This window comes from Phaethon aethereus (genome assembly GCF_964289735.1).
Source record: "Phaethon aethereus genome assembly, chromosome: 1".
NCBI classification, from domain to species: domain Eukaryota; kingdom Metazoa; phylum Chordata; class Aves; order Phaethontiformes; family Phaethontidae; genus Phaethon; species Phaethon aethereus.
Genome location: NC_138575.1, coordinates 206,467,532 through 206,485,221, shown reverse-complemented (window position 1 = coordinate 206,485,221; position 17,690 = coordinate 206,467,532). Strand labels below are relative to the sequence as shown.

Here is a 17,690-nt window from a genome sequence, read left to right as displayed (position 1 = left end):
TGCATGTCTCCACCACCTTCCCGGGGTGCAGCACAGGGTCGTGAGGTCTGTGGGTGCAAGCGGCCTCTCTGGCTACCGAAGATGGGTATTCTCCAGGCAATGGGCACAGCCAGTTAGTTTTAACCTATCCAGGTGCTATATCAGTATTGATACAAATTGCAGGAGGTAGCTTCATAGCCCACCTATGAAGATGCCAAGGTGGCACCAAACCTATGCCACCCTGGCCTTGCACTGCTGGGCTGAACAGGCCAGGTTTTTAGGCTGTCCCCCACCATCAGCAGCGCAGGCTTACATGGAAATTATGAGGAGAGCACACTGGTATCCTCTGGCAGAAAGCCTTTGGTCTGTGGTTCAAAAACTCTGAGTCTTCTGAACACCAGACAACATTTTACATGTACCAAACCTACAGTCTGTTGAGTTTTTACTGCTGGTTCTAATACAGCCCTCCCGGCCACACAGTTCATCTCTGTTCAGGATGACAAGACCTCCTGGACAGCCACTGCACCACTGGAAGATCAGCAGCTGTGCAGCCTCTAGATTTCAGCTGTTGGCATTACAAGCATTTTTTCTGCTGCTAATCCATTTCAAAATGTACCTGAACCAGCACTGAGCTAGCAATGCCAGCGCACAAAGTTGCTGCTAAGGTGGGAAAGCAGAGTGTTTACTTTCACATATTTGTGATGGAGATAAATTACGTATAAAGGGAGCAGAGTGTCCTATTTTGTGCTGCCATATATTATCTGCCTTGACCGCTCCTTTTTTTTTTCCGTTCAGAGCTTAATAATACCAATTTTTCTGTATAAAATCATGTGTATGCAGAAAAAGGGTGGAAGACCTGAATAAGAATATGACCTATATATACAGGCTACCCGCTAACCATAGGCATAAGATAAGCACAGAAGACCTTGTGTTTGTCATGTCTGCCCAGAGGACAGGCAGCTCAGAGCTAATAGGGACACGTAGGACGATGCACATTTTGAAATGAGGATCTCATTTCCAGTTACCTGCAAAAGTTTCACCTCATCTTTAAAAGCAGCAATTGCTTTCTGTTCGGCTTAGGTACTCATACCTACACAGCATTCCCAATTTCTGTTTACTACTAGAAAAACCAAAGTTTTCAGCAGCCTATTTCTACCACTACCATCAGCCTCTTCAGCATGCAACAGAAACCACACAGAGCAGCCAAGACTACCTGCCCCCATAGTGTCCAGGTTCTTCCAAGCATTTTTTTTCAAGTTTACTGGCCAGACCTTGGTGTGACATAAATTTTTGTGGCCCAATGTGGTTGTTTTATCATGCCTTAGAGCAGAAAAACTAGCCTCACTCTTTCTAGGCAGCTTTCCCAAGTTTAAGGGTTTGTTCTTTTTATTTTTTTCTCAAAGGTAAGATTCTCTTTTAAAATTACCCGTAAGTCTGCAAACATGGAACCCAGGGCTCACAGATGTCATTAACTCTGTCCCTCACTGTGTTGTCAGGCAGTGAAGAGAAAATGAAAGAAAAGACCAACCTCCATGTAAGAACTTTTGGGCTACATCTATATGAGTAAATAAGATGAGGTAGAGATTGATCAGACATGGTATGACTCTTGTCCTAGGACACAACTATGATCCTGCAAAACAGAGTGGGCACAACAAACTGCATATTGGAAACAGCCCAAGGCCCGTGCAGGCCTCAAACTAGCTGTGTTAAAAATGCGAGAGTGCAAACAACCTTGTGTCTATACTTTGGCTCACACCCAGCCTGTTTAATCGTCTTTGCCGACAATTTGTGATACTTTAAAAGTATATAGTCTTTGCTAACAATCTGGGATACATACTTCTGCATCAGAGGGTCTGATCCTGCAAGAGCTTGCATCTATACTTCATTATATAGAATCATACAATCATAGAATAGTTTGGGTTGGAAGGGACCTTTCAAGGTCATCTATTCCAATCCCGCTGCAGTGAGCAGGGACATCTTCAACTAGAGCAGGTTCCCCGTCCAACCTGACCTGGAATGTTTCAAAGGGATGGGGCATCTACCACCTCTCTGGATAACCTGTGCCACTGCTTCACCACCCTCGTTGCCAAAAATTTCTTTCTTAGATGTAGTCTAAATCTACCCTCTTTTAGTTTAAAACCATTATCCCTTGTCCTAACGCAACAGGCCCTGATAAAAAGTCTGTCCCCATCTTTCTTATCAGCCTCCTTTAAGTTCTGGAAGGCTGCAATAAGGTCTCCCCAGAGCCGTCTCTCATCCAGGCTGAACAACCCCAACTCCCTCAGCCTGTCCTCACCGGCGAGGTGCTCCAGTCCTCTGATCATCTTTGTGGCCTCCTCTGGACCTGCTCCAACAGGTCCACGTCTTTCCTGTGCTGAGGGCTCCAGAGCTGGACGCAGGACTCCAGGTGGGGTCTCACCAGAGTGCAGTAGAGGGGCAGAATCCCCTCCCTCAACCTGCTGGCCACACTGCTTTGGATGCAGCCCAGGATACAGTTGGCCTTTTGGGCTGCAAGCGCACATTGCCAGCTCATGTCCAGCTTGTCATCCACCAGTACCCCCAAATCCTTCTCGGCAGGGCTGCTCTCAATCCCTTCATCCCCCAGCCTGTACTGATACCGGGGGTTGCCCCGACCCAGGTGCATGAGGTTCACACAGGCCCATTTGTTGAGCTTGTAATATATGACTGAAGGCTGGACAACAATGGTGCCTAGAATCAAGGACACACAATGAGAAAACACAGTGCTCAGTTCCTACAGGTTCAGGTTATCTTTCATTACAGAGGTTTTTTTACCACCCATCACCTAAGAAATATATCAGGACACAAATTTTGATTAGAAAGAAACATTTTTTATCACTGCCAGGATCAGAAGTATTATTAAAAAAAAGGTTTCTGCAGCTGAAGAAAAGAAGGGGACCTGGAAAATAAGTTTTGTCTGCCACAAAACATCAATTTGTAGAATAAAAATATTTCCTCAAACAAAAACCCTTAAAATGAAAAAACCCTCTGTTGTAAGGGTCACAGAAAAAATGGATATTATTTGATTCTGCTGAAAAAGATCTGACAACAAGATACACAAATTCCACAGATCTAAAAATTATTTTTAGCTTCCAGTGCTGCAGATGAGTTGCAAAATCTGACCCTGTGTAGTTACAGGCTCAGACCTTCTCTAATTAAGCATTGACTAGTTATCAAACTGACAGTCGAAGAAAACAGAACTGCATTTTTCTTGGTATTACAAGGGACAGGAAATGTGATAGATTTTTTGGGGGCATGGCATGTATGTTCAAAATTGGTTCAGCATGTAGAAAAATGTATGGGTTGAAAAACAGACAGGGGGTTGTAGGTAGAGGACTATGGTAACAACCCAGGCACTGGGTTGGAGGAGGTGTTTAGTTCAGTAGCACAGAGTTCAGCACCAGCTCATTTTACGTAACAGTGTCATTCAGCCAAAAATTTTCTAAGATTTACCCTATGAAGTCTAAAGTGACAGGAACCCTGCAACTAATAAAAGATGTGTGTGTGAATATGCATGTGTAAGGGAAAAACAGAAACAGTCTGTGACATATCTGTCATCTGCATTATTATGAAGACATGCATGGACTTTATCAAGTGCTCAGAGCAAAATAGAAGGTTGTAAATTTAATAAAGAAGTATGCATAGAAAATACAAATCAGATTTATACAGCACCATGTCTGTCTTTGGAATGCGGTGTATAGCGTGAAGGTCATTGAATCTAGAAGCAGTGTGCTGGGCAAGGAAGAGTGCCGGCCTCCAAGGACAGCAGCTTCTCCAGCACAGAGGGAAGACATACAGCGTCTTAAACCAGAGTGGACCTCAGGTGCACACACAGAAAAAGCAAGCTTCTGAATAAAAGAGTGTAGCAGACAGACCCCTTTGTTCATCAGTCTCACATTGGCCATGCAGTGTTAGGGCAACCCAAGCTGGCCACTGCCATATAGACCTGCCTAAGTGGTCTACCGTGGCAGGTTGCCCTCCACCCGTACACAGCCCTGGTGACACTTCAACCACCATATTCAGCTCCCCTCAGTAACACATTGTAAAAAGCTGGGAAAATACGGGGGCGTTTTGAAAAGAACATTAAAAAAAAAGCCTCTCTGGGGACTGAATAGCCTGAATCTTTGGCAAAGATTAAAAGCTAAATATGGACATCATTGCTCGACAAAGCAATAAGCAAAGATGTGTGAGAGCACTCTGCAAATATCTGAAGGAGACAGACACCCAGGACAAAGAGAACGGACTTCTTTATCATAAATTAGGAAGGAATACAATTGTAGGCAATGGTATGGCATTAAAAAAAGGAAAATGAAAACTGATTATCAAAGAAAAAATATCTTTTTGACAGTGATTTATTAGTCTACAGTTTAATCTCCTGTGAGGTATGCTCCTATGTTTGTTATATTTACAAATTATACTAGATGAACAATCAATAAATTTACAATACAGAGAATTCTTGTCCTTAGAGAAAAATGAGCTGAATGACCTCACATCTTTAAATTATCAGATTCTATGTTGGGCTGCATTACACATTACTAAACAAGAAAAAGCCTACAACCTCCCTGAATTTAGACTTGGAAATCCTAAAACAACCACTATCGTTTGATCCAGGGCTGTAAATATTTTCCAGCAGTTACAGCTGTTGCAACAAACAAGGCAAAGATTTATTCTGTAAGCAATTAAGCACGCATTATACACAATGCATTGTTTTCCCTGGATTGCCAAAAATGACAAAAAACACTGAACAATGCTAAGGTTGAAACAGACCCTGCAACCCAAACTTGGGCTGAATGAATACAAGAGCAGGATTGTGCTGCCAGACTTTGTAAGATAACGTTGACACATGGTTGAATAAATAGTATTGGTGGAATACAAAACACGAAGTTCAGCCTAGGAGCCAAACTCTCCACAAGACTGTGAAGACATGCAATTCTTGTTTTAATTCAAAAGAAAACATGCAACCAACACCTGCTGGGATGGGTTTTCATAAGTTCCTCAGTGCAGGCTGGAGGTCTAGCATGTTTCAATTCATCAGTCACTTCCTCTGAAAGTTTGTCAGAAAAAAATCCTGAAAGCAGACTGACTTCCTACTGTTCTCCAACACAACTGGCACACATTAAAGTTAAGCTGCACCTCCATTTTTTTTTTTTCCTGGGAAGAACAGGCCTTTTCCTCTCCCCTTGTAGCCATGGTGGTAGGAGGGACCAGCCTTGCCACACTGAAGCACCAGGAGTTAATTAACACCTTTTTGCAGCATTGTAATACAACCCTAGTGCCTCATTAACTTTTTTACAGAACAAACATGGCATCTCTGCTCTCCCTACAAATCTGCCATCTTTAACTAGATTTCTATAAAACACCCTCCAGAGTTAGCAAACCAAAATAAAAGGTAACTCCTTCATATATTTTCATCATTCCACATGCTAACGTTCTTCAAGCGTTGCTAAAGTGGAATTAAAGGACAGAATATCGATTTACAGAGACAGCATTACGTCCTCAAGTCAACAGTCTAAAATAGTCCCACTGTTCAAACCAAACAGCTCATGTGATGGACAGGTTAACGTTTGCTGTTAAAAAAGTTTGACAGTGCAAACTCACCTCATGTTCATATGTGGTGCAGTTGAGGGTAAACTTAGGTGAGTATGGTTGGATTTAACCTTCCTCTTTAGTGTAGACACAGAGAGGTCCACAGATCTACCAGCAGCACTGATGGGGTGTTTGTGGCATGTCCAGTTTGCTATTGTATTTTCCATGTCTTCTCCTGGTGCCCTCCTAATGGTCAACTCTAAGCAGACAAATTAGCTACCAGGTTCTAACAGGAACTTTCCTGAGATTGTTATTGGTCTGTCCCTATTGCCGTGTCGAAACACCATGTCCAAGCTGTTGATATTTCCTGTTTGGTTACACAGACATGGGAAGTAAAGTCAGGGAACAGGATGGCTTTCACCCTCTCCCAGGTTATGCTCATTATGGCACAGAAAATGTACCTTTTGATTTCATGCGTTAGAATTTTCAGTGCTGGATCCAGCCTAACTTTCTGGTACCTATATATGCTTAATGTTAATTAAGAAAATTGCTTTATGGATACCATGAAAAAGCTGTCCAACATATGTGGTAAGTAGCATTACTGATTTTAAGACTGGCAAGCTCTAAAAAAACCCTGAAATCACAAATCCTTTTTAAAACTAATTGAGTAGTTTTAATACAAAAATATCTTTAATATCCTCCATCCATTTTTTAACCACCAGTCATTCACAAGACTTCCAGACTGTTAGGAATCATTGATTTATTTCTCTAATTAACAATGGCTATTTAAGTTTTTTCCAACAAGTTTGGGGATGGGTTTCATTTCCTACTTATCCAAAAACACTGACCAGTAATTCATGAACTCTGGCTCAATCCCCCTGCCATGGGCAAGGACACCTTCCACTAGACAAGTTGCTCAGAGCCCTGTCCAACCTGACCTTGAATGTTGCCAGGGATGGGACATCTACCACTTCTCTGGGCAACCTCTGCCACTGGTTCACCACCTTCATTGTCAAAAATATCTTCCTTATATCTAGACTACATCTACCCTCTTTTAGTTTAAAGCCATTACCCCTTGTCCTATCACTACAGGCCCCACTAAAAAGTCCGTCCCCATCTTTTTGAACACTACGTTCAAAAAACATGTAGTGTTCAATAAACATGTAGTGTTCAATAAACATGTAGACGTAGCACTTCAGGAACTGGTTTAGTGGGCATGGTGGTGTTGGGTTGACAGTTGGACTTGATGATCTTAAAGGTCTTTTCTAACCTCAATGATTCTGTGATTCTATGATTCTTGTAAGCCCTCTTCAAGAACTGGAAGGCTGCAGTAAGGTCTCCCCAGATCCTTCTCTTCTCCAGGCTGAACAACCCCAACTCTCTCAGCCTCTCCTCACAGGAGAGGTGTTCCATTCCTCTGATCATTTGTGGCCCTGCTCTGCACCCACTCCAACGGGTCCATGTCTTTCCCGTGCTGAGGGCTCCAGAGCTGGATGCAGGACTCCAGGTGGGGTCTCATCAGAGTGGTGGAGAGGGGCAGAATCACCTCCCTTGACCTGCTGGCCACGCTGCAAGCACACATTCCCAGGTCATGTTGAGCTTCTCCTCAACCAAGAATAAAATGATGATTTTTTTTTTTTTTTTTTTTTGTCTAATGTGGGTAATGCTCTTGTACTGCACATGATGGCCTTTTTTTGTTTTTGTCTTTGTATTTCTAACTTACCTTAGAAAAGTAGGAATTTCCTCTTTTGGTCACTGACTTCCACAGGAATTCTTAAAACAGGTAAGTACTGCCAGCAGGAAATGCAGTCCTTGAGAATCTAAATGTGTCCTAAATGAACAATGCCTCTAAGTCTTGTTAAAGTCAACTATTTGGGACAGGATACTGGATTTGAAAATATCAAGCTTTTGTTTATATAATCCTTTGAAGATGTAAAGTGCTACATTTTCTTGTCCTTGGCCACTGACATAAGTTTGGTGAATTCTCAAACAGTGCACTATTGGATCAAAGATGTAGCATTTTCAACAGGAATTGGACATCCACAGGATTGCTGTTATGTTAAGACAGATTGATAACAATGTCCTGCAAAGGAGGCACACTTTAACTGAGCTGTCAACAAATCAGGGATGGAGGAGAGCAAATGGCCAGTTCTCCACCATGCTGTTGAAACAACAAAACTGCCAGGCACACATGCTTGCAGCTGGGAAAACATAGACACTAAGTTCCATTTTCCTTTTTGATTAAAACAATTGTTTTGTTAGTTGAAGTCTGACAGCTTCCAGGAGCTTCTGTGTGCTTACTGGGTCCTGCTGCTTCTGGTTTTTGGTATCTTCCTTGCCATAAGGTCTGTATTTCTCTGGACATAACTAAATTCCTCATGAATGTTCCTGGCTGACTCTTTTCACCTTTGATACATTGCCAAACCCAGCCCTACTACTCCTGAAGTTCACAGTCAGAGGTTTTGCCAAAAGAGTCTGATGCAGTCAAAAGGCCCTACTTTGGCTCTGCTTTCTATGTGATCTACACCTGCCTTCCCTCCTCTCCTAGACCCAGTCTTTCCTATTTCAGGTCCACTGCTTGTTTAAAATCTCCAATTCATTTGACTCTTTCCCCTCCTAACCACGCTGCCACAACGCCTCTATTTTACACAAATCCTTCTTTCCCTTCATTCCCTTAATAAAAGTTTCCTTAATTGCCATTCTCTCTTCTTCAGCCCAACTGAAACTACTTTCATGGTACTGTAATGAACAAGTGACACTTTGACATCTTCCTAATAAAGGTGGAAGGCTTCTTTCTCATCTTTCATGATACATCTGCCAAGTTTGATATCATCAGTCACACCCTCTCTGTCCTTTGGCTTTTTTATTTTTCCTTTCAGCTTTCAATAATCTTTGTTTGTTTGGGTCTTCTTCTGCCTCTCAGACCATTGCATTTTGGTGTTACTGCTGCCTTCTCTCTCTCTCTGTGGACTTGCCTCTTTTATTGTGTGTGCTTTTCTTACCCACAATTACCTTTATTTCTGAACTTGGACTATACTCAACTCTGCTCCCTTGCCATTCCAAGACGATCCTACGGCAATCCTTCCCTCTAGTACTTGTATCACCCTCCGCTGCCAAGCTGGTAGGCGATTCCTTTTCTCCCTGAAACCTACTTTTGTTCACCACTGTCTTACCCGTGTCATCTCTGGCTTGCAAATGGTTTTAGAAATTAAGACACAGGACAGGGAGACTCCTAATGAAATTTAAAATCCAGAGTCACACAGTACAAGGATTGGGACCAATCTTTGTGTCTAGGACAACAGGAGTAAACATGGAGGGGGCACCAGACCTTCAGAAGAGACCTGCCAAGAGAAGGACTATATTAGACTGCAATCTAGGGAAGACTGGGAGAAGATGAAGTCTGGGAAAACTGGTTGTCAAGTGCTGGGCCAGGTCAGGTCATTGCTCTGGCTGCAGCCCCCAAGCTCTCTTTGACTCATGCTGCATTCAGCTGGTAGGTCACAGGCCTGAAAACCTGCAAGGTTTTCCACCTGAGGAGATGGGGCAGGCAAGACTTAGGAGGTAGGCAGTAAAGGTTTGGGGTTTTGGAAGGTGCAATAGGAGGCTGGTGGGAGAAATAGTTCTTCGTTAGATGCAAATATTGGAATGAATATTTTAATTCGGAACTTCAGCTGGCCCTGGAGCAGGCAAGGCTGCCTGTGAAACTGCTTGTCCAGACATGCCTTCTCAACCCAGCTATGTCAGCTTCCTTATTGCCAAGCTATCTGATCCCCACAATTTGTTTCTTTTGTACCCTTCACTATTTTTGGTTCTGCTCTGAGTACTGGGAGAACTGGAACATTCTTGTCTACGATGCCACCTTCCTTTCTTCTTCAAACCCTGCTGAAGGACAGATTAGGTCTGTGAGATGAATTAAGCAGCAGATCAAGGACTGCTGGACTCTCAGGAATCTTCATTAAATGGAAAAGCTTTGCTCCTCGCTCATATAAAATTGCTCTGAGATGTTCCATGTCTCAAGATGCGCTGAGGCACAATCTCTTTAACATGGTGTCATTTTATGTTGCTTTTTAAAACAATATAACATCTTTCAATGTAAAAAAAAAAAAGGTTCTTAGATCTTCTGCTTATGTTAAGTTGGGGAAGGAATGTTAAAGATTTTGAGCAAGTTTTATCTAATTAGAAATGACTTAATTACATCTCTCCTGAAAGATGAGCCTCTGGCCGATAATTTTATGAGGATCGTATGCCTTGAGCAAAACCACAGAAAATAGTGTTCTGCCAGAACTTAAGAAAACAGAAGTTTCAGTATATAGGGTTTTATGAGTTTTGCACATGTGTAGCATTTATAAAAAATCTTTGCTATCTAGCATAGACAGGCAATCAAAACTGAAATCAGGGAAAGAGTAGCAAAAGAACAACTGATAAAGCTTCCACGTGTAAGTTCTTGCTTCTTCACTGCATAATCTTTTTCATGTTCAACCACTTTATTAACCAAGACATACCCCTCACCCCATTCCTCTCCTTTTGCACCCCCAGCAATTTACTGGGATTCCTTCAGTGGATTATCTAAAAGCAGGGAAGGTATTCATGCACCATTATCACGCCTGTTGTCACATGAGATATATTACGCAGGTTTTCAGGCATACTATTTTGTCTTGGAGACAGAAATGAAATGTCTATTCTGTGAAAGAAGCATCAAGCTAAAACAGAAGCACACCAGCAAAGACTCATGCAGCTTCTGGGCTGGATTCAGCTCTGTGGCCAGTGATAAAGGATTAATCATCCTTTATGGTCTTTATGAATTTGTATTCACACTGGTGGCTGAATCTTTTTGTGATCATGTTAACTCTTACAAGGAAGTTTATTTATTGACATGTTAAAAAAATGGAAGCCTAATGCTGCATTACTTTTATTACAATTACATATTGCACCTGGGTCGGGGCAACCCCCAGTATCAGTACAGGCTGGGAGGGATGAAGGGATTGAGAGCAGCCCTGCCGAGAAGGACTTGGGGGCACTGGTGGATGAAAAGCTGGACATGAGCTGGCAATGTGCGCTCGCAGCCCAGAAGGCCGACTGTCTCCTGGGCTGCACCCAAAGCAGCGTGGCCAGCAGGTTGAGGGAGGTGATTCTGCCCCTCTACTGCGCTCTGGGGAGACCCCACCTGGAGTCCTGCGTCCAGCTCTGGAGCCCTCAGCACAGGAAAGACATGGACCTGTTGGAGCGGCTCCAGAGGAGGCCACAAGGATGATCAGAGGGCTGGCACACCTCTCTGGTGAGGACAGGCTGAGAGAGTTGGGATTGTTCAGCCTGGAGAAGAGAAGGCTCTGAGGAGACCTTATTGCAGCCTTCCAGTACTTAAAGGGGACTTATGAGAAAGATGGGGACAGACTTTTTATCAGGGCCTGTTGCGTTAGGACAAGGGGTAATGGTTTTAAACTAAAAGAGGGAAGATTCAGACTAGATCTAAGGAAGAAATTTTTGACAGCGAGGGTGGTGAAACCCTGGCACAGGTTGCCCAGAGAAGTGGTAGATGCCCCATCCCTGGACACATTCCAGGTCAGGTTGGATGGGGCTCTGAGTAACCTGCTCTAGTTGAAGATGTCCCTGCTCACTGCAGGGGGGTTGGGCCAGATGATCTTTAAAGGTTCCTTCCAACTCAAACTATTCCACGATTCTATGATTCTAAAATGCAGACAGCCAGTCACTTAATACAGAGTGTCTGTGAGTACAAGTATCAGGATTTGGTTCTTATTCTGCACATTTTATTTTTCTGATTGTGCTTTGATTTTTTGGTGTTTTCTTCTGAGCTTAACAGACAAGTATCAAAGAGTTTAAGTCTAGCATTTGAACTAACTTTGACTGGTCAGCATTGTTTGCATGGCAAAGTAACTAAATTTTATTAGATTGCCTGTGGTGTCTTACCCCATTTTGTGACCAATGCTTGTTTTTGATCATATGATTGGTGACCCAATCCTGGGTGTTTAGCAGAAAGCTACTTCTCTGTAAAATTCCACATGATGGATCAAAACGCAAAGTTTCCCCCCACCCACCATTCCATTAATTTCTTTATGGCTCCTTCATTCAAGAAATGACATTTCAAACAAGCAAAACTTACTCATGATCTAACACATTGATACACATTTTGACACATAAGTTTATCCTGGGACAAATGCACTTATGTGCTCCTTTTTAGCACATCATGTCCACCATTGTTGGTTTACAGCTCCTAAGAAGTAAAGATTGCTCGTAATGTCATGTGATGATTCCCAGTCATGATTTATATTATAAAGAAAAGAAAGGTAAAAGCACATGTGTATATATGTAAAAAGATGTGCATGTAAATATGTATTTTTTTAACCTTACATCTTTATATATAGGCATGTTTGTACATATACATATATGTATATGTACATATATATACACATATACATATACATGTTCTTAGCTTTTTTGAAGCCCTTGTTTTCAATAATGATTTTAGTTGAAGTTCCAAAATACGGATTTCATTTAGGATTAACGAAACAAATTAGTAAGACAATAACAATTTACTGTTATAAACGTATAACAAATATGTGTCTTTTACAATAGACTTAAAATAGTGGTTTTAATTACCAAATGGAATCCAACATTTTCTTGTCTCATTAAAATGAAATTAGATGCAGGGCTGGGAATTTTAATTCAAAACATTCACCTTTATTGTTGGAACATATTCCTGAACAAGTTCCTAGTTTATTTTAGCAAATGTCCATGCTAATGTACTTGTAAAACATAGGGTTCAATCTTGTTAACATTCTCTTTCAGAATTAGGACACGGGAAGAATTTCACTTCAGAAGGAAAAAGGGGATTGTATAAAAGGACTTCAGTCAAGCAAAGATTATTTCCATGTGCAACACTGTAACTTAATTTACATTCCTACATCTCAAAATAATTGATGTAGTATTTTTAGTAATTACTGAGTACTTACTTGTTACGTGTAAGATCCCTGAGTTGAGGTAACTGCACTGCAAGCAGTGATGGAACGAAATTTTACATTTCTGGCAATATGAAACATTCACATCACCTACTTTAAGGTGTGCAACCCAGGGGCCTCTCTCCTGACAGTGCCTCACCTCCCCTCTAGCAACTGTGTACGTAACCTAAGATGACTTGCCTTCCTCTGTATCACATATTTCTGCAGTGTTTTTGTGAAACACTGTGTCCTTAGAGTAAGAAATTATATAATGCGTGAGAAATAAAGACTGGAATACCTTGGTGCCTTCTATACTGCAAATTAACGTTTCTAAGGCAACTCAATGAAGAAAAGTAAAAAAAAAAAAAGTTTGAGAAATAAGCAATTTAAGTGATAACGGCAGGAAGGAATTTTAGACAAATTTGCAGCTAAGTGAGGCTCATGCCTAATAGCTGTCCAGGGCTTGCTCCAAACCATTTTTGCTCTAGGCCTGTGAAGCTTGAAGGAAAAGACAATTTTTAAAGAGGTCTGAGGGAGACATTTCTCTGTGTGGATACCCAGGCTAAGCCAACAAACTGCACAGCTACAACTGGGGGCTTTGTGCGTGAAGTGTCTGTAGACACCAGACACCAGCTGTGCAGACTTACCTCGTTCTGCACCATCACAGACAGCACAGGGTAGGAATGACTTTTTCCAGCCAAGGACACTTTTGACTTTTACTCAACTTGGGATAAGTGGTGGGGCACACTCAACTCATGATAAGATCCTGGAGTCAGCTCCACCCTGGAGCTCCCACCCCGAGAAGTCCTATGGCTTCATGGGGAAAGAGCGGATCAGGGACAGGCAACAGGCAGCAGCACGTTGGATCTGATCCTTCCCTCCAAATCCACCCTCACTGCTCCCCCTCCAGCCTTCTAGTCCCTCCGACCCACAGCAGGGAGGGCAGAGGCAGAGGTGCCAGAGGCAGAGGACGTGGGGAGAGAACGAGGAAGACTAAGAAGGTGGAGGAAGCCAGCTTTGGCAAGCAAAAGTTACTAAATGCTGTGTTTAGATGCTCAGACTTTTTTTCACAGATCTGCTCCCTTGCCCACTGTCCCTTATCTTATGCTGGGACAGTTAATTACTCCCAGAGATCCGTATGGCTTCCAACTCTGTCCTGTTAAAGATCATCCTTGTATTTTTTTCAGTCTAATTTTCCAGTCACTTTGAATCCTAATCCCACCATCCTGAGTGACCGAGCCCTTTCATCTCACATGGGCTGCTTACTTTGCATGCCTTGTTTTACACAGGTAAATGTGGTTTTCATGGATGCAAGTTTAATTTATGTTTTCTCTAGAAAAATAATCCCTTTTTCTTTCTCTAAACGGTACTGAAATGTGAAGTCAATGCAAAAACACAAGGGCAAGAAGATAATGAAGCATGTTGCTGCTAAGCTCTGCGGTGCCTCATTTGTGCCTCATGCAGAGTGCTGAACTAAGTAAAAACTTGATCTGCATCAAATGAAGTGAACTTAACTGACTTCCTTGAAGATTCATAAATGAGAAGGCCAGAGAGCGAGGCTGTAAGGCTGTTTGGCTGCACATGTAACGGTGAGAAATTCACCCATCCATTCTGGCACCTCACTCAGGAGATGCAGCTGATCAATAAACTCAAGGGAACTCTCCAAATCGCTTGCTTCTGTTTTCGCCGGAAAATTATCTATCAGAGCCTGGTATACAAATAAACAACAGCCATGCAGATCCAAACTCCAAATGTAAGGAAAAAAAAAAGGGAGTTAAAGATTTGCACATATCTTCTACACCATTTTCCAAGTCCTGTGAAGTAGCCTTGTCTTGAAGAAGGTTACAAAGGAAAGAAAAATAGCAATGTAAAGGTCTTTCATTTCATCTGATACAAAATACCATATGTTTTTGCACGCTTCATTAATGCTTCCTGGTTTGCCGCCTCGAAACGCACAATGAGTTCAACCTTCAGGGGTCAGCAGTGCTCAGCATATCTATGAACCGAGCACTAAGTGACTGCGGGGACTATCGAGTACGGGCTGACTCTGCTGAATATTAATCCTGCAGTTATAGGTTGGACGGTTTGGAATCTGAAAACCAGCTAAGTACCTATCATCCCCCATCTCGCAAATGCCACTGATCACCTGTACAGTTCCCTTCTCGGAAATAAAATAGTATTTCATTTAGAGAGTGCACTTGGGGAGTATTCTTCTGAATAGACTTGCTAGACGGTAAAACTCTCTGTTTACTCATAGTTTTGAAATTAGATAAATACAGTAGCCTTTTTTGAGCTTTCTTGTGCAGAGTCCTGTGTTTTGAGTGATAACGTTTGTTTTTGGGAAGCCTAATACTATCAGACAAGCTGTACATGGTCTGGAATAAAGCTTGCTAAATGCAGCACAGTTTTTGTGGCTGCACTGAAATACGAGCTGTGTAAAGAGAGGCTGCTTCACTGCTTCATTTTTATGCCCAGTGGTCTTTCATAGACTGCTCTGCCTAAATTTTAGTTTTAGTAAATTACCTTCAAATTAGAGTAAATTAGAGCTCAGGATTTACTCACAGTGCAATGCTTTACTCCACTAGAAGCCTAACAATTTAAATGCAAGGGAGCACAACACTTACATCTTTAGAGTTGTCTTGACGATCTGATGTTTATAGGCTCTTTTTAGCATACATATGCATGCATGCAAAGCCGAGAGGTTGAAGTGAAATGACTCAAACAGTGGATCTCTCCTGTTAGAGAATTAACATTATTGCTATTCAAGGCTTTCTTATTCTTGTTAAACAACAGCAGATTGAATAAAAAGGCAATAAGAAGTGTCACGGATATGAAAATATACAGATGATAGTATAATAAATTAATGCTTATCATTTCCTGAGTGTTTGCAAAATCTGCCTCTTTCAAGCTACACTGCACCAAAAGCATAATAATATTAATCAGGACAATACAAAGGAATCGTAGACTCATAGAATAGTTTGGGTTGGAAGGGACCTTTAAAGATTATCTAGTTCAACACCCCTGCAATGAACCATTTCAACTAGATCAGGTTGCTCTACATATTTGTATTGAAAGCTACTTAAAGCAATGAGCATTCCTGCTCCCTAAAGAAAAAAACAAAATAAAAAAAGAGGAAGTTTTCATCTCATTGAAACAGCACATGATACACTGCTAATGCCACTGCATACACAAAGCAGCATGTTTTTACATGGTTAAAAATACAGCCTGAGCTTTAGCACATTGTCTTACCTGTAGAATTTCATTGCATGTAGAATAAACTACTCTGCATCTAACTCAGAATCACGGCCATAACCCCTCAAGGTATTTTTATTTGACCTCAAATGAACAGAAAAGAGGACTTCATAGAGCAGCCATTTCTTTGCTATTTCTGCAGCATCTGTCAAGGCACTGGCCGTGCAGCCTCAGTGCAGAAACTCTTAGTGCTTCTGAAATATGTTATTAGTGTAAATCTTGGCCTAGACTTGACTTTATTTTATATTTAATGACAGGATGTCAAAAACACTTTGATCTGTATTAATGTAGTTGCTGGAATAAAAATACTTTCTGTCAATTAGTGTTTTGATCCAATGAATTTAGCTACACCATCCAGTCATCTAGTACTGATGCTCTTTTACACTATAATCTGTCTCTCACCCATGACACAGCTAAATGACTTACCACAAGGGAGTAACAAATCTTGAATCCAGGTTTAGCCACAAAATAGTCATCGGATTTGAAGGTTATCTTTATCTGATTTGTTCTTGATGTTATTCTTGGAGGTACTTCCTTGTGTCCACACCACCGTCCTCGTATAACCGTGCTGGTCTCTGATACATCTTCCACTTCCACAAAGTCGTACCTGGGAACCAGTTTGAAGGATTAGTTTTTGCTAACTCTGGTTACAGAAGATGGTTGCAAACAGACAGGAGCACAGCTGGAGACACAAAGACAACTGTTCCCCGTTCTCCACTGCAAAACATCTGACTAAATATTACAAACAGTGGACATGTTCGTGTAGCACAAAATACACTGAGCTGCAAGGTACTGCCTGAGTGCTCAAACGGTTGATTTTTGGTCTCCTGCAACATGCCAGACAGTGTTTTCTACTGCATTAAAATAGCAATGAGAGGCACTTGCATGGGATTAGTACACAGTAAACATACACATTGCGTTTCATGTGGTGGATAAATAATTTAGAGACCCGATAAAACATTTTTTAAGGCAGGTTGCCCAAGCTGAGCAGCTGCAAGGCTTTGTGCACTTTCTCGTGGTTCCTCTACTCCCTGCAGCAGCAGCCCCCGGCTCCCGCCTGCCGCTCCTGTCGAGGAGGGATGGAGCTGGGCTGCTGCCATGCCAGGAGCAAAGGGAGATGCTGGAGTGCATGCTGCTGGAAGGCACTTTTTAGGACCTTCTTTGGAGGTGGCGTGGTGCTCCTGCTAGATGGTGTGGAGGGATGCATTTCAAGCTTTCAAGCAGAAAAGGGCAGGCTGGCACTCTGCGTGCCGTGGCCGGGACTCCTGCGCCCATCGCCGAGGTGCTGTCACCAGGGGAGAAGCAACAGCACATCTTTCCTGGTGCAAGGTCACACCTTGGCCAGCCACACGTGCCATGGCGGTGGTGCCCCCGAGCCCAAAGAGGGCTCTGCCAGGAGCAGCAGACACTAAGCCCCAGGGATGAGAGGACACAGTGACAGCACTCACTGCCACAGCCTGTGTATTTGCTGTCTTGGGTCATTTATTGAGTTCATTTCTTGAGCTGGAGAATAAAGAAGGCAGAGGACAAAGTCCTGATCTCACTACATCCATGAGAAAAACAGTTCCTCAATATCTGCGGGGTCAGAATTAGGCCCCACACATTGAGGCTGGCGAGGGAGAGGTGATGAGAAGACGGGCAGGCTGAGCGCAGACAAACGGGAGGTGGGGAGAGCTGCCATCCCCATGGTACAGTTAAGCCTTAAAACTTTGGAGGTCTTTACCAGGAGAGGTTTTTATTATCAAAGCACGTGCTCCCTCCAAAGAGGGAGTTTAAGACTGTTAACGGGTTCTTACTAGAAATATGCTGCTCCCCACACTCGGGTCTGCGGGCCAAGCGCCTGCCTCCCTACCCAGCTGTGGGACCTGAATAGCTCTGTAAATAACAGACCTGCTTTTCTTTTTCTGCTGAGAGCCTGTACTGTGCGGCTTGAGAATATCAGCACTGCTGCTTTTATACTCA

The 17,690-nt window shown here is 42.5% G+C and overlaps 1 protein-coding gene across 2 annotated transcripts in view; it reads right to left on the bottom strand.

The window, feature by feature from the left end:
• PDGFD (platelet derived growth factor D) overlaps positions 1-17,690 on the bottom strand; it is a gene marked incomplete at its 3' end in the record, with an annotated part of 147,648 nt that overhangs the window by 42,582 nt on the left and 87,376 nt on the right. For both annotated transcript variants that reach the window (XM_082008308.1, XM_082008309.1), the window contains exon 3: positions 16,155-16,335. In XM_082008308.1, the coding sequence (XP_081864434.1) occupies positions 16,155-16,335 (181 nt within the window). The remainder of the gene's footprint in view (positions 1-16,154; positions 16,336-17,690) is intronic.